The sequence below is a fragment of the Urocitellus parryii genome, chromosome 4, assembly GCF_045843805.1.
Source record: "Urocitellus parryii isolate mUroPar1 chromosome 4, mUroPar1.hap1, whole genome shotgun sequence".
NCBI classification, from domain to species: domain Eukaryota; kingdom Metazoa; phylum Chordata; class Mammalia; order Rodentia; family Sciuridae; genus Urocitellus; species Urocitellus parryii.
This window is the reverse complement of record NC_135534.1, coordinates 60,697,809-60,725,515: the sequence shown is the minus strand read 5'-3', so window position 1 is coordinate 60,725,515 and position 27,707 is coordinate 60,697,809. Positions and strand designations below refer to the sequence as shown.

The window sequence follows — 27,707 nt, the reverse complement described above, 5'->3', positions numbered from 1 at the left end:
CACACAACCTGTTTCATGGGATACTGATACCACTGATACTTTCTGGTATTTAACAGAACAAATACTCATTGGGACACTTCAAAAGATACTTTGTACTTCATTTATTTTCTCACACTGAGACAAAGTATCAGATACAATTTTTAAGCCAAAATCATTATTAAAAAAAAAAAAGCACATCCATTTTTGTTATTGTTATTCAAGGTTATACGGCTAATCTGTAAAGGGACAGAATCTGAACATAGATATTCCATATACAAAACAACTATTGTTAGTATATACCATTTACGTCTTCTTAACACCTTGATTCCTTGATGAATAAGAAGCATCATGGGTAAACTGACATAGGGTTAAGGGATCATTCTACAGAGAGGTACTCCTATGCATAGCCCTCAATAATATAGAAAGGTGGTAGAAAACTCTCCTTCATCTTCTGTCAGTAGCAAAAAGAGTTTTCAAGATTTGGCAGAAGTGTTACCTCAACAATGGGATTATTTAATGAGGATTATTTAATGGTCATTTTGCCTTGGAAGCATGGGAGATGATGGAGGGATAAATCCTCATATGAGGATTTATAAATCCTTATACACATCTATGAGTGAAAGACTTCCTAACAGAAATGCTGAAGACAGCAAGGAAAGGTGGATAAAATGGTGCAGGTGAGCTCAGGTGCATGGGATACACAAAAGGGCCAGAGGCACTACACAGATGGGGTGAGAGTAAGAAGTTTCAAGAGCTTGGCCAGTGTAGTGTCATGGGCTCTGGACATGTCACAGGATTGAAATAAGGAAAAACTTCCTTAGAAAAGGAACAATTGGAGAATTTATAGATAAGAAATCCATGGTTTGTAACATTGTAAAAATGAAAGCTCACAAGCCTCATAATCTAGGAAAACCCCAATGTGTTGTGGAGGAACAGTCACAGAGAGGACCAAGGTCAAAGGATCACAGTGAACATCCTCCTCAAAAGCTTTATATTCAAATATGGGAAGCCTAGCATCCTTCTCAAAAGCATTATATTCAAATGTGTGAAGCCCTATAACCCAATAGCCACATTTAGGTTGATAATTTTTACTCTGTCCTTGGAAATTTGAGGATTGAAAATAACTTCTATCACACAACCCCAGATACCAGGCCTTCTTCTTGGACATATCTACCATCCAGTAATGTTTTCCTGATGTGATAGGTGGGTAGCCCAGAACACCTTCATGATAATTCCCACGCTTGCGTGAGTGTTCAAATACATGCTTTCAAGAGTAGGGAGTTACATATCTTAATTGTCTCTGATCCTTAGAAATGACAATATTTGGATTGTTGCTTGGAGACAGTGTCAGGTGAATTGTAGAAAAATTAGAGTTACATGACAGCTACGATTTAGCTTTATTTGTGATCTTATTAAAGGAATCCTGAGAAGAATTTAAGAAGTGGAATAAATTCTGATCAGAAGTCATAGAGAGGGCTGGGACTGTAGCTCAGTGGTAGAGTGCTGAGGGCCATTGCCAAGTAGGAATGACGAATTCGAAATTTCCTTGCCAGGGTACCCCATGTTGCTTAGAGGATATTCGATGGGACATTGCATGTATGCTTTAGTAAGGTGACCTTGCTCAAGGACCAGGGAGGATCTGGGTTTAGAGCTGATCAGGTTTGAGGAAGTATCCTGCTCCTTGGGTTTAGGGTGTTCCCGTCCCAGTTTAAGAATCTGGTTTTAGGGAAGTTCCAGGTTTAAGTTTATTGCTGCTGGGAATAGGGCATTCCTGCTGCCTGAGTTCCTGTTGAGTTCTCATGGAATTGAGAAAGTATTTTGGTACGTGAATTGGTGGGCAGAACTTGGATTTCCCCAGAACGTGTTTGTACAGGGCCGGTGTGAGTTCCGGAATAAAGAATTGCTGTTTGAATTTACAAGGAATGTGGTGGCTGGTGATCTTGTGCCCAGCGAAGACATTGGCATTTGGTGGTCCTTACGCGGAACGTCTGAAACTTGGAGGTCAGTGAATTTGCTTGCTCCTGAAGGAGAGCAGAAAAATGGGTGAGCATTTCAAAAAACAATGTGTTCTTGTTTTGATTTATTTTGTTTTTATTTCAAGTTGCCTGTTCCTAGAACTTTCTCAGGCAAACTGGGGAAAATGGTTAACTCAAGGTTTGAAGTTGTTCGCCTCCGAGGAAGAGAAATTGTTAGAGGAAGGAGGCACCCCAGTAAGACCAAGAACAATTAGGGCATATGTTGATACAATACAAAAATGTAGCCCATGGCTTTTTAAAGACGAGTTATTAAGTATATCAATGGGATCATCATGGTATCCTGTAGAAGGATTTTTCTTCAATAAGAAAGTTCTGTTTACTATACTTGTCTAAGATCTTGGTTTTTACAGACATCTGATTAATTTACAAAGCTAAAGTGTTAAAACATCAACCACTAAATATAAAACCAAGTACTCTTTACTTATTAAGTTCCATAAGGTAATATATTTAAACATTATGCGTGTTTCCATAAATTGGTATATAGAAAAACGTTTAATATTGCTTTGGTCTGTGTCTTTGCTAAAACAAGGTTACTTAGAGTTAAGATTCTATCATGTGTAATTTATATACAAAGAGTATAAGAAGTTCCAGTTGGGTTTCAATTACAGTATTATAGTACCATAAAAAACATGAAAGTATTTCATCTTATTAAAGTGGAGTAATTTGTCTAAATTAAAAAATTTTATAAGGGTTGTTTCAGAATGTGAATTTATAAAAAGGGTTAATGGTTAAAAAAGAGATAAAAAGATTCAAGATGTGGAAATATATTTTAATATAAAAGGTTAAAGGAAAAAGAAATGTTTCTAGATGAGATAATCTCTGTGGTAAAGTAAAAAGTTGTAAAATGCCATTTAAAAAGATTTTGAGGAAACTAGACTTACTTTAAAAGTTTGAGAAAGGAAGAAAGAAGAAAAAAGGTATTTGTACATGGCAGATTGAGACAAAGCTTCTTAATGGAGTTTAAAAAAAAAAGCCTTTGGTTGAAGGGCAGCCATGTAAACTAACATTAAAGCAATTTAAACAAAATCTAAACCTCATATAAAAGAGTAAGCTGTAGGTGGTGAAAAAGTACATTTTAAAGTACAGTATAGATGATAATTGAAAGGCTTTAAAAGGTTAAATTGAAGGTGGTCGAGATACCTTCATGGGGGGGTGGGGGGGAGATTGCTTTACTCATTAGACCAAAAAGAGGGAGATGAGATAATCTTTGTGTGGTAAAGTAAAAAGTTGTAAAATGTTTAAGTACATTACAAAAGGCTTTAAAAGGTTAAATTGAAGGTGGTTAAGATGCCTTCATGACAAGGAAAGAAAACCCATGAAAATGGGAAGATAATAAGATAAAAGATATTTAAATAAAGAAGATTAAAAATTTGAAGTAAAAACTTTAAAGACAGAAGTATAGAAAGTTTAAAACAAAAGATAAAGATGTAGAAAGATAAAAAAGATATAGGAAGATAAAAAAGATGTAGAAAGACAAGAATTTTAAACCCACAAAATAGGAAACAAACAAAAAAAAACTAGGAGAGAAAAAAGCAACTAAGTGTAAATATAAAAACCTTAGAAGAAAACTAGAAGATAGAAATAAGATAAAAAATGGTTAAAAATGTCAAATAAAGATATTTCAGATAGAAAATGCAAAAGGCTAAGACAACTATTAGATACAGACATTCAAGATAGAAAAAGGTAAAAGAAGTTTAAAGTCAAATATTGGATAAAATAAAAGAACAATGAGATTATTAGTAATTTTTTTTCAAAAAGCCCATCAACTTTAATTTCTGGTGGTGCAGAAATTAGAGGTCTTAGATGAGGGTGTTAAAATTTATAGACAAGAGCCAATTTAGAAAACATTAAACTAGAAGGAAATTAGTTTAAAACCATATCAAAAAATCATAAGGACTAAAGTAATTCTAAAAAACTAAGGCAGAATGCTTTTGAAAGACTTAAATTTAAAAGGATCTTAAAGGGGTATATATCCCCCAAAGATAAACTTAAAATAACCCTTTTTACTCTAAACTTTCTAAATTTGGATTCATCAGGACTTAGTGCTGCGGAAAGACACATGTACCCAAAAAATGTACATAAGCCTAAGGTACTTTGGAAGAATATTCTAACAGGACAATGGAAAGGTCCTGACCCAGTGATTTGTCGGGGTTCTGTTTGTTTCCACAGGTGACCTTGCTCAAGGACCAGGGCGGATCTGGGTTTAGAGCTGATCAGGTTTGAGGAAGTATCCTGCTCCTTGGGTTTAGGGCGTTCCCGTCCCAGTTTAAGAATCTGGTTTTAGGGAAGTTCCAGGTTTAAGTTTATTGCTGCTGGGAATAGGGCATTCCTGCTGCCTGAGTTCCCATTGAGTTCTCATGGAATTGAGAAAGTATTTTGGGACGTGAATTGGTGGGCAGAACTTGGATTTCCCCAGAACGTGTTTGTACAGGGCCGGTGTGAGTTCCGGAATAAAGAATTGCTGTTTGAATCTACAAGGTGTGTGGTGGCTCGTGATCTTGTGCCCAGCCAAGACATTGCCAGTAGAGGGATTGCATAGCATGCATGATGCACTGGAATCGATCCTCAGTACCACATAAAAATAAACAAATAAAATAAAGGCATTCTACCCATCTACAACTACCAAAAAAAAAAAAAAAAGGCATAGAGATAGAACACTGAAGAAACAAGGTATGTGAGTAACTGTCGGAAGGAGCAACATGGACCTTAAAACATGAGAACTATCAGAGAAATCAATTCTGAAAGACATTGAGAAGACTGGCTTATAATACAGTAATTTCTGCATACCCCAGTAGCATTGAACATCTGTCAGCTCTGAAATGATAAAAATTCATAATGTGAAATACAAAGGTATCAGCACTGAAATCCATTCCCTTTCCAGATTAGGAAAAGGAGGAGGGATATCATAGGGTAGTAAACTGGCAAGTGAGGATGAATGGCCACTCCCCATTAAATATGATCACATTGTGAACACAGAGTCCACTCTCCCTTGTCTCCTCTACCCATACCTAGAAACCACACCTTCTTCCCCATCTATCACCTGCCACCACTAGAATCACACACTTAACCTAGCTCTTCTCACCTTGAGACACCTGCAGCATCCCCTTCAGATCAGGAGCTTGGAATACTCTTCTATTTTCCTTGGGGAAAGTTTTTGGCTTCCTCAGCATTAAGTTCTTATGCCTAGGGATGGAAAAAGTTGAGCCACACTTCAGACCTTGTGGTCCCACCCGACAACAACGATTTCTTTCCATCATTTCACCCCATTGATGCACTTGAACTTTCTTCACCAAGGATCCTGAGAAGGGAAGGGAAGATTCCTAACTCTGAACTCCTAAGAAATGTTTCATGGTCACCTCCCTATTTACTTTCTTTGTGATCTTGTGAGGGTCTTAACATCTCAGAAGCATAGTTTCTAAAATGAATCAAGTTGTCCCTCTCTCTCTACCTCCTAGAATGCATGGTCAATGGTGAAATATTGGATTTTACGAAACTCTGGTGTCTAAGAAAAAAAGAATATGAGGAATATCAGTGCTATGAATGTGTGTTCTCAAGAAAATGTTCAGAAACTAAGACTGCAGGTCCTGGCTCCTGAGTATTTGAGAAATAAGAAATGTAAGAATCATATCTGGAAATGGTCAAAGCTTATTACGAATAGTGAAGCCCTCAGGTGACATCTGAGGTTTCATATTCTCTGGGGAAAAATGTCAAACATTTGGCAAGGGCAATACTATGAACACAAACTTCATACTAGTCTGAATTCTATGTTTCTGAAAATATGCACCTTTCCCAAAGTATTTGATGCACATGGATCAACTGATTCTGGTGTGCTGCTATCCTTGCACACCAAGGCAGTGCCTTCTGGCACCTTTAACTTAGTTCCTGACAATTCAGACTCCTTATCATGCAACTGGAAGATGCTTGTACATACAGAAACTCTTTCATACACTTTATCCCTGATAGACCAACTTCAACTTCAGTCAAGATTTTTAATTATCCAGGGATTCTAGTTTGTTTGTGAAAATCTAAATAGAAATCACAAAGAAGCCCTTGGTCTCCTTTATTCCCAGAAGAAACATACAAACATCCAGGAATTGTCCCAACGAGTAATTCTTAGTACTTATTAGACAAAGAAGAAAAGTCTTGCCTACAGTAAATAAAGCAGGCATTAAAACTGCAACAGAGCTAGAAGTAGGCACATGAGGCAAGAAATGGTGGTGCCACAGGGGGTCTGATATTAGAACATCTTATCCCCAGGACAACTACTGTTTCAAACTCTGAACTCTATAACCCAAGTCCCCATCATAGAATCTGTCTAGTTTATACAATACTCAAATCGTGATTTGTGACTATAAATTTAAGATAATACTATATCTAAATTTACCTGATCTGGGAGATGTTGTATTCTAACTGAACATCAGATAATTCTACTAACTACAAATCTCTTCTTACTACACAAAATGATCATCCCTGGTATCCCACACATACCTTCTCATGACATCATTCGTATCCTAGAAAGAAGGGGGGAAAAACACAAGTTATGAAATCACAGACTGTCCTCACTGACCAAGCTTCATCACATTGTCACCAGCCCCTGCTCAGCTGAGAACAGAGATGGTCACAGTGTGATTAACAAAATAGTAAAGATAAATTCAAGGGCTGGGGATATAGCTCAGTTGGTAGAGTGCTTGCCTCACATGCACGAGGCCCTGGGTTCAATCCTCAGTACCACATACACACACAAATAAAAAGATAAGTTCAAGCCAGCCATTCTATGGCTCCCCATGAGATAATTTAAATAATACACAATTCTTTCACTTATTCCACATTTACATAGACTGATATACTATTATTTGCCAAGTATAAGCAGACTCTGGATAACCAAAGTTGAGTAAAAGACTGAAAGAAAGAGGAAAATGCCAGAAATCCACATAAGGCAAAAAAAAAAAAATCCTTCAAAAATGAAGGGAAATAGATGTAATACCAGAAGAGAATTTAGAGAGTGTTGCTGACACATGAGCTTGATGATTTTTTTTCTTTTTGTGGATTTTTTTTGGGGGGGGCGCGGGGGGCCCACTGGGGATTGAACCCAGACAGTCCCTCAGTTAGTGAGACTGACCTTGATGGAACTTAAGATTCTCCTGCCTCAGCCTCCCAAAATATTGGGGTTATGGCATGTGCCATGGTGCGTGGCACAATATGGAGAGATGTTCAGTTGCAACCAAAATTCCTTCAACACGTGGGTCAAATTCATAGAAAGATATAAAGTATAAAAAACTCTATAGTTCATTTCCCAAATTACTTCTTAATAATTTGGAAATATATTAACACAATAATTAGGTACTACTTTGATAATTTATATATGTATATTGTGTGTGTATAACAATAAGATCCCAAAGAAGGAGGAAGGAAATGAAGTATTTGTGCCAAGTTTCTATATTTTGCAGGAATTCAGTTAGTATTGATGTGAAGTAGATTGAGACAGAATAGGGTGCATTTTATAATCACCAGATCAAGCAAGGAGACAACAAAAATACAGCTACAAAACCAGGAAGACTAAATTTCTATCCTGGAATATATTTATTCAACAACAACAACAACAACAAAAAGGCACTTAAGAGAAGAAAAATACCAAGAAACTTCAGAAGAAATATAGAACACAAATAACAAAGTAGTAAATATAAACACAATTATTTCAGTGACTGCACTGAATTCTATGGTCTCCATATCCTTATCACAATAGAGATTGTCAAATAAACATCAAGCAAAAATAAATGTCATAAAAAGGCTAACAATAGATGAAAACAATGTTCCTTTAAGAGTTAATAAAGGTGATCAAATGTAACTAACCTGACCAAAGAAAGAAAAAGAAAGGCCAAGTGCAGTGGCACAGGGGATCACAAGTTCAAAGCCAGCCTCAGCAATTCAGTGAGGTCATAAGCAACTTAGTGAGACCCTGACTCATAATGCAAGGATGCTTCAACATACAAATTTTAACAGAATGTAATACTAAAACCATATGATAATTTCAAAAGATACACAAAAAGCATATCATGAACTTCTATATCCTTTCATGATAAAAAAACTCTCAACAAATTAATTACAGAAGGAATATACAATAAAATAAAGTCCATACATGACAAACTCAGAGGTAATATCATAATCAACAGTGAGATGGTGAAAACCCTTCTTCCAAGATCAGGAAAAAGCCCGTTTTCACCACTTTTGTCAACATAGTACAGAAAGTCTTAGCCCAAGCAATTAGGCAAGTAAAAGAAGAAACAGATATCCAACATGGAAGTTAAATTTTTCCTCGTTGCAGACAACATGATCTTATTGAAAACCCTACGGATTTCACAAACACACCCACAGAAATATTAGAATAAAAAACTAATTCAGTAAAGTTCTAGGATGTAAAATCAATATACAAAAGTTAATTGATTTTCTATACTAACAACTATCCAAAAGAAATGAAGAAACCCCACTTATAATAGCTATAATAAAATAAAGTACTTAAAGTTAACAAGGAAATGAGAAATCTATATACTGAAACCTATAAAAAAGTTGATACAAAAATTGAAACAGACAAAAAAAGTGGAAAGATATGTGGTGTTAATGGGTTGAAAAAACTGAAATAGAGAAACATTAAAATATTTCAAATTCAGCTAAAGGAGCAAAGCGGGAGGCATCACAATGAGTTTAAAATCTATAACAAAACTGCTTTTTTTTTTTTAATAAGCACTTTACTGACAAAGCTATATTCTCAGCCCTGATCTGTAATCTTTTAAAAAAATTTTTTAATTTATTTTTTAGTTTTCGGCAGACACAACATCTTTGTTTGTATGTGGTGCTGAGGATCGAACATATGCTGCATACATGCCAGGCGAGTGTGCCAGCCCCAACAAAACTATGCTAATAAAGACACAAAACATGGCAATGAAAACAGATTCACTTGTCAATGGAAAACAATAGGGAGTCTGGAGGTTGGTGGGAATGGGTGTATTTATGGTCAGTTGATTTTTAATACGCTGTGTACCAAGAGTACACAGAAGGTTCACGCATAGCAGCAATGCCCACTAAACCAGTGACTTGATCATATGTTCAAGCCAGCCTAGACAACTTAGCAAGATCCTGTCTCAAAATAAATAAATAAATAAATAAATAAATAAAAAGGGCTAGGGATGTACCTAAGTGCTAGAGTTCCCCTTGGATCAACCCATAGTGCTGGGGGTTAAGTACGGAGAAGAAAGGACTGTCTCTTGAATAAATCGCATTGGGACAACTGGATAACTATATGCAGAAGAATGATAATTAAGAACATATCATACCACATACAAAAATCATTTCACAGTAGATAAAAAAACTTCAACATAACACATGGAACTATAAAACTACTTGAAGAAAACATACTGCAGTACTCCATGTCATTGGTCTGAGTAATGATATTTTGACTGAACCCCAAACCCTGGCAACAAAAACAAAATTAGAAAAATGGTATTACACCAAACTAAAAAGCTTGTGCACAGAAAAGGAAATAATCAACCAAATGAAAAGACAGGCTACAGAATGGAGAAAACATCTGCAAAGCATATGTTTTTAAGGGATTAATATCCAAAATATATAAAGAACACATACACATATAATTGAAAAGCAGAAAAACAAATGTTCAATTTAAACACCGGCAAAGGACTTGAACAGACACTTCTCAAAAGAAGACAAACAAACTGCAGATATATGAAAAAGATGCTCACAATCACTATTCATCAAGGAAACACAACTTAAAACTACACTGAGAGATCCCACTTCACATTTGGTAAGAAGACTATTAGCACAAAGAAAAAGCAAGCATTGGAAGGACACGGAGAAAAGGAAATCTTGGCATAATGTTGGGGGGAATGTAAATGAGCACAGCTATGATGACAGATAATATGGAGGTTCCTCAAAAGATTAAAAATGATCCAGCCACCCAGCAAATGGAACTATATCCAAAGTATATGAATAAGTATGTCCATGAGATATCTCTCAGATTTACTAAAACACTATTCACAATAGCCAGGCTTTGGAATCAACCTAAGCACCCATCAAAGGATGAATGGATAAAGAAAATCTCTCTCTCTCTCTCTCTCTCTCTCTCTAACACACACACACAAACACACACAATGGAATACTATTCAGCTTTAAAAAAGACAGAAATCTGTCATTTGCAGCAACATGAAATGAACCTGTAGGAGATTACACTAAATGAAACAAGCACTAAGAACAAATGCTGCGTGATTTCATTTTTTTTTTTTTTAAAGAGAGAGTGAGGGAGGAGAGAGAGAGAGAGAGAATTTTTTTAATATTTATTTTTTAGTTCTCGGCGGACACAACATCTTTGTTGGTATGTGGTGCTGAGGATAGAACCCGGGCCACACGCATGCCAGGCGAGCGCGCTACCGCTGAGCCACATCTCCAGCCCGTGATTTCATTTAAGTATGAGGAATGGGCAGAAAATGATCTCATATAAGTAGAAGACTTAAAATGGGGCTAGTCAGGTGCTAAAGGGCAGGAAGAATTGGGCACATATGTGATAAATATATACATTTTCTGTAAATTAAAATACAGTCAAGGGGCTGGGGATGTGGCTCAAGCGGTAGCGCGCTCGCCTGGCATGCATGCGGCCCGGGTTCGATCCTCAGCACCACATACCAACAAAGATGTTGTGTCCGCCGAGAACTAAAAAAATAAATATTAAAAATTCTCTCTCTCTCTCCCCTCTCTCACTCTCTCTTTTAAAAAAAAAAAAAGAAAAAAAATACAGTCAATACATAGACACATAGACATTAAAAGGAATACAAAAAATTCTTATGATTAATTAGTATTACATATTTGAAAATCAGATGAATTAACAAATTCCTATAGGATATCAATGACCAAAAACAGACTCAGGAAGTATAAATCTAAAACAGCCAGACACCAATAAAAAAGTTTAAAAATTTGTATTGCACTCAAAAGGGCAGAATGGACTGAGATGGCTTCACAGGTAAATTTCACTGAATATTTAATGAAGAAATAATACCAATTCTTCCAATTCCCCCCCCCCCGCCCCAGGAACTACAGAAAGGGGAAAGTCTCAACTCATTCTATGAGGGAAATGATAGACACATCTCTTGTAACCGGAAGCCATTTGTTTGTCAGCAACGAAGCTGAGGAAAAGATGCTTAGGGCTGGGGATGTGGCTCAAGCAGTAGCGTGCTCGCCTGGCATGCGTGTGGCCCGGGTTCAATCCTCAGAACCACATACAAACAAAGATGTTGTGTCTGCCGAGAACTAAAAGATAAATATTTTAAAAATCCCCTCTCTCTCTCTCTTTAAAAAAAAAAAAAAACAACAAAAAACAAAGATGCTTAAAAAAGCAGAAAACAGGGCCTACCAAATATCACTGGTTACAGTGGATCTTCCCCCCAAGGTTTAACTTTTGAACTGCACTCGATAAAATAAAAAAAAAATTGGATTATTTTACTTGCTATTTACACATTTACTTATTCCATAAGCTTCATAATTGATTTGGGAATGAGGCACTTCAGGGCCCAGAGAAGTTGAAAGTCTTACCTGCAGCATCTCAACTGTTGACCCTTCCAACCGATGTTCCAGATCTGAGATGAAATCTGTCACCAACTGGCTCTGCTGGATCAGCTCACTTTCAGACTCTGTTAGGCTGTTCATAATACCTTCCTCCTCGTTCTTCAGTTTTTGAATCTCCTGCTCCTCCTCAGATTGGAGGATGTCTCTCAGTTTTCCAAACTCTACCTGGACATTTTCCACTTCACTCTGTATTTTGTTCTTGGGGGGGGGGTGGGGGGAGAGAGAGAGAGAGAGAGAGAGACTGGGAATAGGAACCATAAAAAGAACTATTTTACATGGAGAGTTCTCACAAGGTAGTCTTGAAACCAAGGGAGAGATTCTGAGGCAGGACGATCTTTCCCTTTCCCTTCCTTCATGACATTCCAAAACAATGACCTGAGGTCAGCATTGTCCAGACTCAACCTGAGCTGCAGTGGGATACCTGGGTGTGCCTCAGCTTCAGCTATTCAGGACACTCATATCTGCTCCTCATTTCACTTTCTTTTTTTTTAGTATAATAGACTTTTTTAAAGTTACTGCCTATGTACTGAGACAGAAGATGGTATTTACATAAGCAGAAGACGTAACATTTTACAACATCTAAAATCAATCTCAACAACTACAATGACCTTGCATGTCAACACAAAGGGGAGGCATAAATGTTTAAATCTATGAAATCAAATTGGAATACTTACTGTAAAGAAAAATTAAAAAGCTTTCAAATAAAGGCCATTATTATTATTATTATTATTTTGGTACTAGGGAATGAACTCAGAAGCACTTGACACTGAGCCATAACCCCAGCCCTATTTTATATCTTATTTAGACACAGGGTCTAATTGAATTGCTTAATGCCTCGCCTTAATGAAGCTCACTTTGAACTTGCCATCCTCCCGTCTCAGCCTCCTGAGTCGGAAGGATTACAGGCGTGCATCACCACAGCCGGCCTAAAGGCCATTACTGAACCTACGGGAAGAGCACAACTTGAACTTTTGAATTCATTCATCTTTTAAAGCTCTCCTCTGTATAACTTCAGTTCTATGCATGGAATTCAGTACTGCGAGTATTCCTTGGATTGAAGTTTGGCAATAATGTAGTCCAACTACCTCCTTACTTCACACTGTGGGAAACTGCTCATGTCATAATATTGATGGGCAATTTTCACCAGCCATTCTGGCTTGATATCTGTACATGTCCAGATGTAATTCTTTGTTGTTAGAACTAACTCATTATAAAGCACCCATTCAGCCTTGTGGTCAAGAACTCTAGAGGGATGCAACTGAATGACCTGATTACCTTTCACAGTTAAGTAATGGCCTGTTCCTTCTAAATGTGCCACCTGCATAAAATACCCAGTAACCAGAGCTTTTCTTATGTTAATATAATAGTCCCTGCTGATAAAGTCAGTACTTCTATGAGGCATAGAAGTACTGTCCATAATTCGAGATAGCTACTGGCGTACATTGTCTGTGGATATCAGGGACTGGTAGTTGATGAAGTTGCCATAACACCACTGAACCAACCCATGATTTTGTTTAAAAGCATGATAGACATTCAGCAGGGTCAGATGATCTCCATCTATGTGGGCAAATCTCATCTTGGCCTCATCTGCAGCTTTCTTGGCCTCCATGGGGCAAACAAAACACTGTGGGACTGACAACATAGCAGTAATAGATAAGGCCTCATTAGAAGACTTGTAGTTGTAACTTGCAATAACTATTTTAGCAAGCTGTGGATCTAGAGGAAACTCTGCCATCATGGATCCCAATTCAGTCAGAGCTCCATCATCACTTAAAGCACCCAGATAATGCAACATTTCTAGGGTTCTCATCAGAGCTTCAGGAGCTGGTGGATCCATAAAATCAAAATGCACCAATTCATCAAAACCAAGTTTCTTCAACTGTAACACCACTGATGCTAAATTAAAATGCACAATCTCAGGATAGGTGTTATTCTGCATTCCTATTTTATCATGTTTCTCTGTGTAAATCCTGAAGCATTTCCTAGGTTTGGTATGTCTAGCTCAAGCAGCTCTGAAGCTGCTCTAATAGCTGTCACCAAAAGAGTGACAGTGATGTCAGTGATGTCCTGCAATGTTAGTTGACACAACCAACATTCTTCTAATTACTCCATTTTATTTATTGGGAGGTGGAGGGTGCTACTGCTGGGGTGGAGTGCAGAGAAGGGTGGAATGATTTTTTTTTTTTTAATATTCTTGACGATAACACTTAGATAAACTGAGAAGAAAATTTAGACAAATCTATGGCTTTCTCAATTCTGTACACTGTTTTAGAAATATCTTGATTTTACAAAAATTTTGTTTTTTATTCTAATTTGTTATATATGATAGCAGAATGCATTACAATTCATATTTTTTGGAATAACTTTTTTTAAGTACTTATTTTTTAGTTGTAGGTGGACACACAATATCTTTATTTCATTTTTACATGGTGCTGAGGATCGAATCCAGTGCCTCACAGGTGCTAGATGAGCGCTCTACCACTGAGCCATAACCCCAGCCCAGTGGAATAATTTTAATGTCACCAACTTCAGAACCCATAACATCAACCTCATGCTTTATTCTTTTATAGGCTTCATCAGTTTCTTCTTGATTGGTAAAGAAAAGTAGATCTCCCTCCTCCTCTTCCCACATATGTATCTGGATCACTGTTTGAATTGCTGCTTCAAGATAGTCTCTCTCGGGTTCTGGAGTATAAAAGATCTCAACAGGATGTATGAGGCTAGGCATAATTAATAGTGGACAGTGATCAAAGTAAATATGAATTTTCCCTCATGTAGAGTAGTATTCGTAACTATAACCTTTAAATCCAATCAATGTCTTACAGCTTGCATTAAAACACCCATGAGAATATATGTAGCCTGTGTTCTTTCATGAGCCTCATCAACGATTATTACACCATAGTGCTCCAGGAGGGGATCGTCATGGCTTCATGAAGTAACATCTCATCGGTCATATAATTAAGTATAGTTTTTGCACTACTACAGCCTTCAAATCAAATGGAATAACCAACTTCCTGGCCCAACCTCACATCTATTTCATCAGCAACTCTATGAGCCACACTCATTGCATCCACTTTCTTGGGCTGGGTACAGGCAACTCCCCTCTTGGGTCCTGGTGAAGATCGCACATACTCCACACACAACTGTGGAGCTGTGTTGTCTTACCAGACCCAGACTCACCAACCAGAACAAATAACAAATAACCAGCATATCTGTAAACCTATTCAAACAAAGAGCTGAAGTCATTTCTTTAGAATATCATAGTATCAAGGTATATGGGATAAACTGGTGAGTGGATTAATACACTGCAGAAGTGATTTGTGTCCTGCATGTCCAGTGTGTGTGCTGAATGAGCAGAATGTGTTGAATGAGATAAATGAGAAGCTTTTAAAGGTCGTAATTCAGCACTGATAAGCACAGCAATTGGTTGAAGCTCACAATTTCTTCTAGCTTTCTTTCTCCCTCTCTTGCTCTCTAAGTCCTCTATCAAATTCTCAGTCCTTCTTTCTCATGTTCCCTGCAGGCTTCTGGTTGGAGGAGTTATCCTCCTGTAGGTCCAACCAGCGCTATTTGGACATCTTAGTCTTTGAGCAAGTGGTTTGGAAGGAATTGAAAAGAAAAAAGGTGGCAACTGTATTGGCACAGTGGAGAAGAACCACTTAACTCTTGGGGATGCCCACCCTCCAGCTACAACTTCCTCATTCCACTCTTGAACTTCTGCCAAAAGCTGAACATTGAAGACAGAACCATGACCCATTGCCAAAGTATTCCTTCAGTAGAATCAGAGTCTCAAAAAGCACCACAGCAACAGGATGCAAGCCAACCTCACTGGAGTGCCTCCCTGTGAATAGCTCTCTCCAAACAGCTGTATTACTTTGTGATGTACCCACTCTCCAGCCTCCACTCCAAAAGGAAAAGGGCAAAGAGGATTATTCAAATGCTTTCCACGTGATAGACTGACATGAAATAAAGAAGATCCTGCCCAGAGTTCTAGCTAATTCCCTCAGAAAGTATTTCCTCCTACCTTCCAGAAAGTTCTCTCAGTTTCGATGTCAACTTTCCACTTCTCAGCTTCTTCCTTGGATCTCTTCAGGTTTTGCAACATTTCCTGAAACTTCTCCTGTGAGAAAAGAACCACACCAGAGTCAAGGGAAGAATTTTCTTAGCACCTAGAGAGAGGATAAACCTGGAAGAAATCAGGTTGATCTCAGAAGAAACTAGAGCTTTCGGAAATTGTGTGAACAGACAATGGTAATCTATGAATTGTAAGAAATCCTGTGGTGGAAGGTGTCTTCTCTAAGTCTCTGGAAATAATGTTACCAACCTCTCACCAACAGTAGTCTATATATTTTTGCACTAGAAGAGGAACCTGATGTTGCAGCAAGGAAAGAACTTATATATCAACCCTTCTCCTTCACTCTTCTGCTGAAAGAACTTTTCTTGGACTCGAAATCTCTATACATCTAGCACAAGGTGCTGTATTTTTATGCTCCCTGTCCAAGAGTTTCTACTCCAGGCTTAGCAATTAAGTGAAGATAAAAATTCATCCGTTAGGTCTCAGAAGGTAAGCATAGCACAGCATAGAAACAAATCACAGGCATCGATTCCATGACACAATGTAATTAGACGAGTGTAAAGAAGAGATATTGTCTCTGTCCTTCTTCCACCTGATCTCTTACCTGGTACTCCTGGACAACCTCCTCCAAGAGGAATGTGGAGTGCCCACGGTGCTCCTGAGAACGCTCACAAAGCCAGCAAATGACCGTGTTGTCCTCCTTACAGAAGAGTAGGAGTTTCTCTTGATGGCGTGCACAGTGATACACCTTCCGCTCCTCCTCTGGATTCAGCTTGAACCCCCTGAGCCTCTCCACTATGTTGGCCACATGCCGATTAGGCCTCAGGTTCTCAAACTGGTAACTGATTCTGCACACAGGGCAGCTGCTCTCCCCTTTTTGACTCATCATGGACTCATAGTTTGAAGTGATGCAGGCCTGGCAGAAGGTGTGGCCACAGTCAAGGCTCAGAGGCTGTGTCAGGAGCTCCAGGCAGATGGGGCAGGTCACCTCCTCCTTTACATTTCCTAGGATTGCTGCAGCCATAACATCTGTTTTCCTGCTCCTGCCTGTCCTGACTTCTGAGATTCCTTCTGCTCAGATTCCTACATGATTGGAAGATCAAAAGTGGGCAGAGTAAGAAAGGTTGAATGAATGGATACTGACTATGTAGAAATGATAATAGACCCAGACCAAAATTTTTAAAAAAGAGGAGAAACAAAGAACAGAGTTTGGTAACATTGTGTAAGATCTTTTCATAATAAATATCAACTAGGTCACGTCACATGATAAATTTCATATATGTAACGACTATTATTTCCCTTTACTATTACTGGAAAGGCAGAGAAATAGAGGCCTGTTCTAGCAAGAATTTTGTGTAACCTACCATCTATCCTTGCCTGTTTTTCCCCTGGCCAAAAACACATCCTCAGTGTTAAAAGCACCAAACAACTCATGCCTCAGGCATTTCACCCTTGCTCTTTCCCAGTATAGAAAGCTCCCTGATATTAGTATGACTCCTTACCTGTTATCTTATCACAAAGAGCTGCTCTGACTACCTTACCAAGAGTTCAAACACCATCTTCTCTGATACTTATGCAATGCTATTTTTTTCTTATCAAAAGCACATAATAAATAAAAATGAGTGTGTGCTCCTGGGAGTGTGTCTGAACCTCATAAGTTATAATCCTTTCACTAGATGTGTGAATAGAGATACTAAGTGACTTACTATTTTCAATGTGATTTATCTTCAATACATTGAGGTGAGATGAACTTATTCCATTTAGGGTCCATTTAGAAGTCTCCTCTCTACATTACAGTTAATCCAAGACAAAAGAGCTAACTGCATAGTTACCTATTGGTCTTGCAATTCTTCTACAAAATGTCACTGACGATGTGTTAGCAACTAGATTAAATATCAAAAACGTAAGACGAGCCCAAGCACAGTATAAACAACCAGGGATTAATCAACTGGACAGGCATAGTAAATTAAATAGCCAGAAGGAGCAGACATGACAACCACTACTAGAGAGATGGGCAAGTTGCTGCAAGACTAAATAAAAGGGGCAAATAGAAGATTTTCCAAGAATTCCAAGGTGAAAACAAAGGTTTAACAAACCTAAAAAGCATGAAGGGGAATATGGGATGAAAAAGGGGACAAATGTGTTAGGTAAAATAAATCACCCTTATGAAGAGCCTACTCATGTATGACACAAGCTCTTCAATGTTTTTGAAATTGCTAGCATAGGCTGGTGTGGTGGCATGTGCCTGTAATCCCAGCACCTTGAGAAGTCAAGGCAGGAAGATCACAAATTTGAGGACAGTCTCAGCAACTTGGTGCAGACTTAAGCAACTTGTTCAGACCCTTTCTCACAATAAAAAATTAATAAAAGGGCTACGGATGTGGCTTAGTAGTTAAGCACACCATGATCCAATTACCAGTACCTAAGTAAATAAACAAATGAACAAAATTTCCAGAATGCCTGATGTACAGTGAGTTGTAGGGCTTTGGTATCATATAAGTCTGCGGGAAACAGAAAATGTGACACTTCTCAAGTATATAACACTTAAGGACTATTTTCTAATAATAGGGAGAAAAATATCAGTCTAAAAAAGTTCCTGTGTCACCCCAAACAGAGCTTTGACTGAATCATGCAACTGTGTGTCCTGGGGCCAATCTGACAGTGTGCCTACCTCTCAGGGAAGCAGAGCGCCCATTGAGCTAGTCCATCCTGCTCTTCAGGCCAAAGAGCAGAGGTGCCCTTCTTCCTCAGAACCAAATTTGCACTCTGGAATCAGAGCTGCTGAGGCACTCGCCTCCCGGGAGTGGAGTCATCTCTGTGCCATACCATCTTTGAGGCCTGAACTGCTGTGGTGCCCCATCTTCTCAGGACAAGGTGTTATCACTGCACTGTTCCTGAGATGGGAAATGCAAGGCATAAGCCACAGCTGTGGCCCACATTCCTAGGTCTTTGCTGCTGTTGCACCATGGCCCCCAGAGCCTGGGCTTCCTCAGAATCCTGCTGTCTTGGTCCATATTTGTGCTGCTACAAAAAAATACCTGAGACTATGTAATTCTTTAAAAACAACAACAACAAAAAAAAACCATTTATTTCTTAGGTTGTAAGGGCTAGAAAGTCCAAGATTAGAGATCTATGTCTGCTGAAGCTTTCTTGGGCATCATCTTGGGGCAAAAAAAAGTAAAGCGCATATATGAAAGAGACAGAATATGAGACAAGTGGGAAGGAGGCCAAACTCATCAGCACCTCACTCCCATGCTAACTCTCTCCTGTAATAACAGCATTAATCCATTAATGAGGACAGAAGCCTCATGACCTCATCACTTAGAGGGCCCACCTGTCAACAGCATTGGGGATTAAGTTTACAACATGTAAATTTTAGCATAGATTCGAGGGTTTGCCCCATTCCACCCCATGTCAGAGCCATAGCTATGTTCTCTCCCTGGGCCTCAGCTGCTAGAGTACACCTCAGAGTCTCAGGGTAGGGCTGTAAGGGTGACCTACATATACCCTTGTTAATGGTCTCATGAACCAGAAGTTCCTAAGTTCAACAGAAGTTTGTTCCACAAGTCTCTAAGTCCAAGATCCTGGCTCTGCAACCACTCTGAACATATGTACCCTGGAACCCAAGTGGCATCTAAAAGCTACAGACAGGACACCAGCTGTGTTGCCATGGCTGTTGCCACAGGTTCTTGCAGTGCAGGCCACTGAGTCACATTCAGACTTTGCACATTGATTACAGCTGACAGAGCTACATTAAGACTCCACCAATATGCCTACCTAAAACCAGAGCCACCCCACCCTGTTCAAGTGGCACTCTTATAGTCACCTGAAGTGAAAGTCTTTCCCCACAAAAGATAATCTGCAAAGCTAACATGCAGACAACCACATGTATACTCAAGAAGTGTGAAGAAGCAAAGAAAGAGGAATCTATCAAAGGAACCTCCAGTAAGTGACCCCAAGGAAATGAAAATATACAAACTGCACCCAAAGCATTTCAAAACAACAACGAGCAAAGGAGAAAATCAGCAAACTTAACAAAAGAGCCACAGAGAAATATTGGAACTGAAAATTCAACAAAGGAAATTAAAATTGCAGGAGAGAATTTCAACAGTAGATTAGCTCAGGCAGAAGAAAAAAAAAATATATGAATTTGGGAACCTTGGTATGGTGTGCATGCCTGTAATCCCAGCTACTCAAGAGGCTGAAACAGGTGGACGAAACTTCAAAATTAGCCTGTGCGACTTAGTGAGACCCTGAACAAAAATATCAAGGCTGGGGATGTAGCTTAGTTGTAGAGTGCTTGCCTAGCATGCACAAGGCCTTGGTTTTGATCTCTAGTAAAGCAAACAAAGAAACAATGTCAATAAAAACAAAACACAAGTGGGATTTATCTGTGGCATAAAAAACTAGCACATACAAAATCAGTAAGACACATAATATTACAGAACAAAAGATTAAAACCACATGGGGGCCAGGTGTGGTCGTGCAAGTCTGTAATCCCAGTGGTTGGGGAGGCTGAGGCCGGAGGATCTTGAGTTCAAAGTCAGTCTCAGCAAAATTGAGGCGCTGAGCAACTCAGTGAGACCATGGTCTCTAAAAATACTAAATAGGGTTGGGGATGTGGCTCAGCAGTAGAGTGCCCCTGAGTTCAATCCCTGGTGAAGGGCTATGGAAAATAATATTTCTACAAGAATCCCCCACCCCCAACCAACAGAGGGACAGTGTGACTCAGGAGGAGGAAACGAAACTAGCCAAATATTAAACCTCTCCTAGAAACAATGGGCCCAAGGTAAAAAAGCAAACATTCATCCCTTCCCAACCACAATCAATCCTGAAAGGAGGAGGCCTGTATTGGAAAGCTAGGCCCTGGACTTTTACCTTTTTCCCATTGCAGATGAGTTCTGGAAGGTAAAAAGCCAATAGTGAAACTCTAGGTAACAAAGGGTCCCAAAGGAAGGAAGATAAGCAGTGAACATGAAAAAAAAAAAAAAAAAAGTTCTGAGCTTTTCCCAGTGACAATGAGTTTCAAATTTTTGACAACTGCCTTCATGAGCTAAAATTTTAACCTGCACAACTAGGTCCCTGATTGTTCCAATAGCACCTCTACAGTCTCCAATGATTAATTCACCCTCATTGTAAATTATAAAACTCAGACTCCTTCTGTAATCCGCAGGCCATTTCTGTAACCAGAAAATGAGCCCTCTCGTGCCAAATTGATTGACTGCCCTGTAGAATAAAGGAGAGCTTGCTGAGGTCCGCTTCGGTCCTGGTCATTTGTATTTTCATTATGGTGCGGAACAATGTTGGTTATTTTTGCTTACACCTGGTAGCTACCCAACAAACAAACAAACAAAAAAATCTGACAAAGTACAACATCCTTTCATCATTAAAAGCTATAAAAATGTAGGAATCAAGCTGGGCATGGTAGTGCAGACCTGTAATCTCACAGCTAAGGAGGCTGAGACAAAAGAATCACAAATTCAAAACCAGCTTCAGCAATTTAGCAAGGCCCTAAGCAACTCAGTGAAACCCTGCCTCAAAATAAAAAAGAATAGAGAGCTGGGGATGTTGCTCAATGGTTAAGCAGCCTTGGTTCTGTCCCCAGCACCAAAAAAAAAAAAAAAAAAAAAGGAATAAAAGAAAAATTTTCTCAGGATAGCAAAGACCATATATAAAAATGCCATAACTTATAACATAATTAATAGAGGATAAAAGCTTTTCTTTAAAGCTCTGATAGAGAACATGTTCATATTTGTCATTTCTGTTCACCATAGTACTGAAAGTGCTGCTGAAAACTCGGTCCTTGTCCCTGATGACAATCCAATAACGAGGATATAGTTTTGAAAAAAAAAAAAAAAAAACACACAAAACAAAGAGAAGGTTTATTGCTTTATTTGCAAAGGAGAAACATGGGGGATTCCTGCACCAAAGGCTATGATTCTGCCTATCAGCAGAAAGGGGGCTTTAAAAGAGGTGATTCAGAGGCTACATTCCCTGTGTGCTCTGTGAGAGTTGTAATTTACTTGTTAATTTGGGAGATTGTCACTTCTGACATCTTCTGGTACCACCCCCAAAGTCTGAGTTACTTCTTCCTATGGTGGGTGTGTACCCAAGGACTGATAAATCTGGCTACCATGGGGGAAGAAAGGTAATCCTATTTCCCATGAGATTAAGGAAAAGGAAAGATTAGGGAGGAGCAGGGAGAGAAGAAGAGAAAGAAGCATGGACATTTTAAAAATAAGTTGCAGTGCCAGAGCAGCAAGGGCTACTACATTCAAAGCATAAAATGGATCACTGTTATAAAAGTACTAAGAAGAACAACCAGATGAAAGCAAGAAAGAAAACTATACAAATGGGAAAGGAAATGGTAAAATTATATGTATTTTGCAAATAACAGAAAACTCCAAACACTGCACAAAACCTCTTAGAGCCAGTAAATTAATTCAGCAAAGTCACAAGACACAATATCATCATAGAAAAATCAGGCTGCATTTCTTTGCACAAATAATGATCACCCACCTACACACCCAAAAAAGAAATTAGGCTGGGAATGCAGCTTGGGATGTGCAAAGGCCTAGTTCCCATTCCTAGTATTGAAAATTAATTAAGAAATCATTCCATTTATGAAAGTGAAACCAGACTTGGGGGATGAGACTAGATTTTCCACTTTACCAAATTCCCAAGTTTTGCAGAATAAAATCCACAGATAATCACAGAAGGGAAGTAAATGGAACAGAAGAAATACAGAAGAAATACAATCCCACTTTGTGCTATCTTCGGAGTTTATATATGGTTCTAGGGCAGAGCATGGAGCAAATCTATGTAAACTGGGTATGGAAAAAGGCATCCAAGGTTCACTTCAATCCTTCTTACTGTAATCCATCCTCCTTCCTGTAACTTCCATTTGGTTCACCTCTACCTTCCATTTTCTACCTCTGGGACAAAGAAGTTGGTTGTAGGTGTACTCACAGGTGAGCCTTCAGGTCTTTTACATTTGAAATAGGCCTTAACATGTGCATTCATATGTACACTGTTGTACCCTTTAGCCTCCAGATGTGGTTGAAGGGGCCCATTTTCTTGACTGCCTGGCCATTTTACTGATCTATTTTATTCTATCCTCATTCAAAAGCATAAAAAATAAAAATAGGAATAAATGTAACTAAAGACATGGATTATTTGCACAATAAAATGTAACCTATAGAAAGTAATTGAAAAGGGCACAAATTAACATAAAAATGTCGGGTATTCAATGATTGCAAGAATTAACATTCTTAAAAAAGTCCATACTGTCTAAAGCAATACACAAATTCAAGGTAACCCTTATAAAAATCTCTATGGTATCAGTCACAGAAATAGGAAGAACAAGCCTAACATTCATTGGAAATGACAAATAAAACTTCAAAAGGTCAACCCTGAGAAATTTCAAAGTATGTTACAAAGCAAAATTACTGAAAACAGTACAACTGACACAAAAATGTACACACAGATGAATGAGCAAAGTAGAGAGCCGAGAAATAAATCCAAACGTATATAGTCAAATAATTTTTTGACAGTGGAACCAAGAAAAAAACAATAAGGAAAAGACAGTTTCTTTAATAAACAGTACTGGGAAAAAGAATTTCCAAATGCAAAAGAAGGAAAGTTGACTCTTATCTTAAACTCTAGAAAAAAAATCAACTCAAAGCCAATAAAAGATCTAAATGTAAGGAATAAAACTATTAAAAAGAAAACAGAGGAAAAGCTCTCTGACATTGGCCTTGGAAATAATAGTTTGGATCATAATAAAAATCCAGGCTATACTTAGCATAATGTACTCTAGTTCTATGCATTTACCAATAAATGCCATAATTTCATTTTCCTTTATGGCTGAATAAAACACCCTTGTGTATATGTGCCACATTTTCTTCATCCATTCATCTGTTAATAGGCACTGAGCTCACAAAGTCAAGGATTGAACATTTTCTCTCACATGCAGAAGCTAGACCAAAATAAAGGGGAAAAAGTGGGGAGCATTGCAGGAAAAGAGACATCAGTGGAGTAAAGGAAGAGGAGATAGCGGGAGGGAAGAGCACAGGAAATGGGAGGAATCATGAAATGAAATTGACAAATGGTTCTATATACACATGAAGGAATATACTACAGTGACTTTCACCTGCAGAAAGAAGACCAGTAGAGAAGAGGAAGAAGAACAGAAGGGAGGAGAGTGAAAGGGGAAGTAGTGGGGACTGAAATGAAACAAAATGTTTTCCATGCACATATGATTATGTCAAATGAACACCACTATGATTATAATTGTAATTATAAAATTATAATTATATATTATATGATTTTTTAAAAAAATCCAGGCTACAGGGTGATGTTCTGGGTTGGATTTCCAGCACCAGAGGGAGGCATGGAGCTCACGTTACAAAATCAAAAAATAATCATACAGAAAAGATTCTGCACAGCAAAGGAAACAATCAACAAAATAAAAATGTCTTCTGATTGGGAAAAAATATGTGTAAGGCACAGATCAAATAACTGGTTGATATAAAAATTACACCAAGAACTCATACAAGTCAGGAACAGAAAAACCTGATTTTAAATATGGATAAAGAAACTGATGAATATTTCTGCAAAGAAGACATAAAAATTGGTTAAGAGGCATATCTTAAAAGGTACTAGACATCACTAATCATCAGGGACATGCAATTCAAAACTACACTAGACATTACCTTATACCAGGTAAGATGGCTTTTATAGACAAGATGACAAATAAAAAGTATTGGCAAGGCCATGAAGAAAAGGGAACCATTGCATACTGTTTGTGAGAATGTAGTCATGTGACAATATGGAGACCCCAACAAAATGAAAAACAGAACTACCAAATGGCCTGGTAAGTCTTCTTCCTGGGTACATGTCCAAAAGGGATGAAATCATGTTCTTATAAAGATATCTGTACTCCCATGTTCACTGTGGCATTATTCACCATAGTCAAGACTTGGAAACAATTAAATTGTCCATTGGTTGACGAATGGATAAAGAAATTTTTATGTCTGTTTGTCCATGCATCCATCATCTATTAATGATACATAATTCAGCCTCAGAAGAGGAGTCCTGTCATTTGGCACAACCTGAATGAACCCAGAGGACAAACTAGGTTTGTAAAAAGCTAAGCAACACAGACAGAACTTTCTTCTTTTGTGATTGAGGTAAACTGTTTCTCTTGGCATGATGGAAGTACTGATGTTATGTAGAAAGGATTACTTTCTCTAAAAAGGCTGGGAAAATAAAATTGAATTATACTTCATTTGCTAAACACTGTCATCTAGTATCCGTAGAGGCCTTAAACTGAAAAACAATAAGTTAATTCCAAAATACTGTGATATACGGCACGACAGATGTGCAACGTGTAGGTTCAGAAGACTAGCGCGTTCCACTCATTTCTGACACACGCCTGTAATTCTGAAGCCAGAATTAGACAAGCAGTTAGTATAGATAGGTAAATCGAGTCAGGTCCCATAAAGGAGGCCATTTTTTTTTTATTGGTTGTTCAAAACATTACAAAGCTCTTGACATATCATCTTTCATACATTTGATTCAAGTGGGTTATGAACTCCCACTTTTACCCCAAATACAGATTGCAGAATCACATCGATTACACATCCACATTTTTACATAATGCCCTATTAGTGACTTTTGTATTCTGCTACCTTTCCTATCCTCAACTATCCCCCCTCCCCTCCCCTCCCATCTTCTCTCTCTACCCCATCTGCTGTAATTCAATTCTCTGCCTTTTTTTTCCCCTTTCCCCTCACAACCTCTTATATGTAATTTTGTATAACAATGAGAGTCTCCTTCCATTTCCATGCAATTTCCCTTCTCTCTCCCTTTCCCTCCCACCTCATGTCTCTGTTTAATGTTAATCTTTTCCCCATGCTCTTCCTCCCTGCTCTGTTCTTAGTTGCTCTCCTTATATCAAAGAAGACTTTTGGCATTTGTTTTTTAGGGATTGGCTAGCTTCATTTAGCATAATCTGCTCTAATGCCATCCATTAAGGAGGCCAATTTTGAGTCCTGGAAGTTGGAGTCTGTCCCCTGAGGGATTGAAATGTTAATTCCTTCAGAGCCCTTCCTGCACCCTCATCAGGAACCTGCCCTTGCTCCAACAGGTTGCTAAGGTAACCTGTCCCAGGAATTGTCCCACCCCACAGACAGCTATAAACTTGTTAATTAATGTGCTGCTCAATCCTGCCCTTCCCCCTACAACCCACCTATTTCCCACATTTTGGCCATTCCACTGAGCATTCCTGGGCCTATTCAAGTAAGCAGGAAGGAGACAGACAAGGGGAAGAGAGCAGAACAAAGGAAGCCTAGGACATATAAAAAGGCAGAACACCTTGTTTCTGGAGATACCAGGATACAAGCTATGGCTCCCTTTTTCTTCCTGGGGGAAGTCTGTTGGGAAAAGTGTAAACAGCAGCCGTACCCCAGAGAGAAACCCCAACATGGCGTCTAAGGACTTCTTCTTCCTACCTTCTTCTTCTCTGCAGTGGCACGAAAAGTTCCCGCCCTTGTGAATTCTTCCGCGGGTGCTAATTTTAAACCGCGCTGGCGGGAACCTTAGCCCCAATGAGAACTAATTCCTGGGCGCGGGAACTGATATCTGGAAGAACTTGCCAATAAACGGGTATCCTGCCATTTATCTAAGCCCTACCATCTCCCCTTTAGTTCTATATAAGCACACAGCTTTTTGCAATAAAATTGGAATTCTCCCGACGAAGTGTCTTTGCGTGGGGATCCTTTCAAAGTCTATGTTACCTCTTTTTAAATAAAACCCTGCTTTATATGCTTGCATCTGCATGCTTCTCTAGTGTTCAAACTTCAACATGCAATGGAGAACTCATCTCGTATATAGGTGGCATTAATTCCATTGACTATGGAGGCAAAGAAAGGAAGATCACATGTTCAAAGTCAACCTAAGCAAATTAATGAGAGTCTCTCTCTCTCTCTCTCTCTCTCTCTCTCTATATATATATATATATATATATATATATAGATATTTATAGAAAGGGAATGGCGATGTGTGACTCAGTCAGTGGTTAAGCACCCCTGGATTCAATCCCTGGTATTAAAAAAAAAGATGACATTTTTGTAGTTTCCCATGTGGTTCACCAGTTCTTAACTCTTAGCTGAGTTCTGCTTTTGGCAGATATGGCTCAAGGGGAAGGAAGAGCAAGGGTGATAACTTCTTTTTATTGTTTAATTACATAGAGAACAATGAGTTTCATGTGACACATTTATGCATGCATGTAACAAACTTCATTACAGTCCATCCCCAGTAGCCCCTTCTCTCTCCCTCTTCCCGTTCTCCCCTACTTTTACCCTACAGTTCTCTCTTCTCTTTTCAGGAGATCCTTTTCGTTCTCCTTAGAGTCAACATGTGAGAAAATATACAACCCTGGACTTTCTTTGTTTTTAAGGAACTGCAGTAGTTCCGCGTCTGGGTGGGGGCTGTGAAATAGGCCTGGCGAGTAGATAAGAGGCCACAAAGCATCAGGGCTTCTGAATGCAGGCCCAGGTGATGGGAATGGATCTGTAGCTGCAGATCACATTATTACCCTGACGGGCATTATGCTTTCAATTTTAAAGATCTCTCCAGCTCTGCCACAGTTGTTGCGGGAGGGAACATCTATCCAAGGAAAAAAGGAGTCTGGCACCCTTCACCAAGGTGCAATTCAAAATTCCAGACCAGGAGGGAGACAGGGTTAGGTTCAGCGTGGACAATTAAGGTCCCTCCAGGAAGTGAATGCCTTTCATCCCTTTACTCCCAACTTGTTTCACGGCACCCCTCCCCCAGGCTGCTCTCAGCAGGGAATCCCGGAGCTGGGCCAGCAGGCTTTCAGAACAGCTTCCTGGCAAGAAGTTAAACTCACCCAAACGAATCCGGGTTTTCTTCTAAAGTCTTCCAAACGCTGCTCTCCACAAATTGGCTCTCCACCAGGGCGTCCCCCC

The 27,707-nt window shown here is 38.8% G+C and overlaps 1 protein-coding gene, 1 non-coding gene and 1 pseudogene across 2 annotated transcripts; 1 reads left to right on the top strand and 2 right to left on the bottom strand.

Moving 5' to 3' along the window:
* Positions 1-292: 292 nt before the first annotated feature.
* Positions 293-27,707, bottom strand: LOC113178409 (tripartite motif-containing protein 5-like). The gene is given in 9 exon segments (XM_077797599.1): positions 293-858; positions 860-1,335; positions 4,803-4,829; positions 5,098-5,198; positions 6,504-6,526; positions 11,607-11,837; positions 15,664-15,759; positions 16,319-16,797; positions 27,629-27,707. Coding segments are annotated over 8 exon segments (1,506 nt in total). The 5' UTR covers positions 16,739-16,797; positions 27,629-27,707; the 3' UTR covers positions 293-726.
* Positions 6,676-6,749, top strand: Trnav-cac (transfer RNA valine (anticodon CAC)). The gene has a single exon. It is a non-coding gene; the product is annotated as a tRNA-Val (tRNA).
* Positions 12,670-15,396, bottom strand: LOC113178167 (ATP-dependent RNA helicase DHX15 pseudogene; annotated as a pseudogene).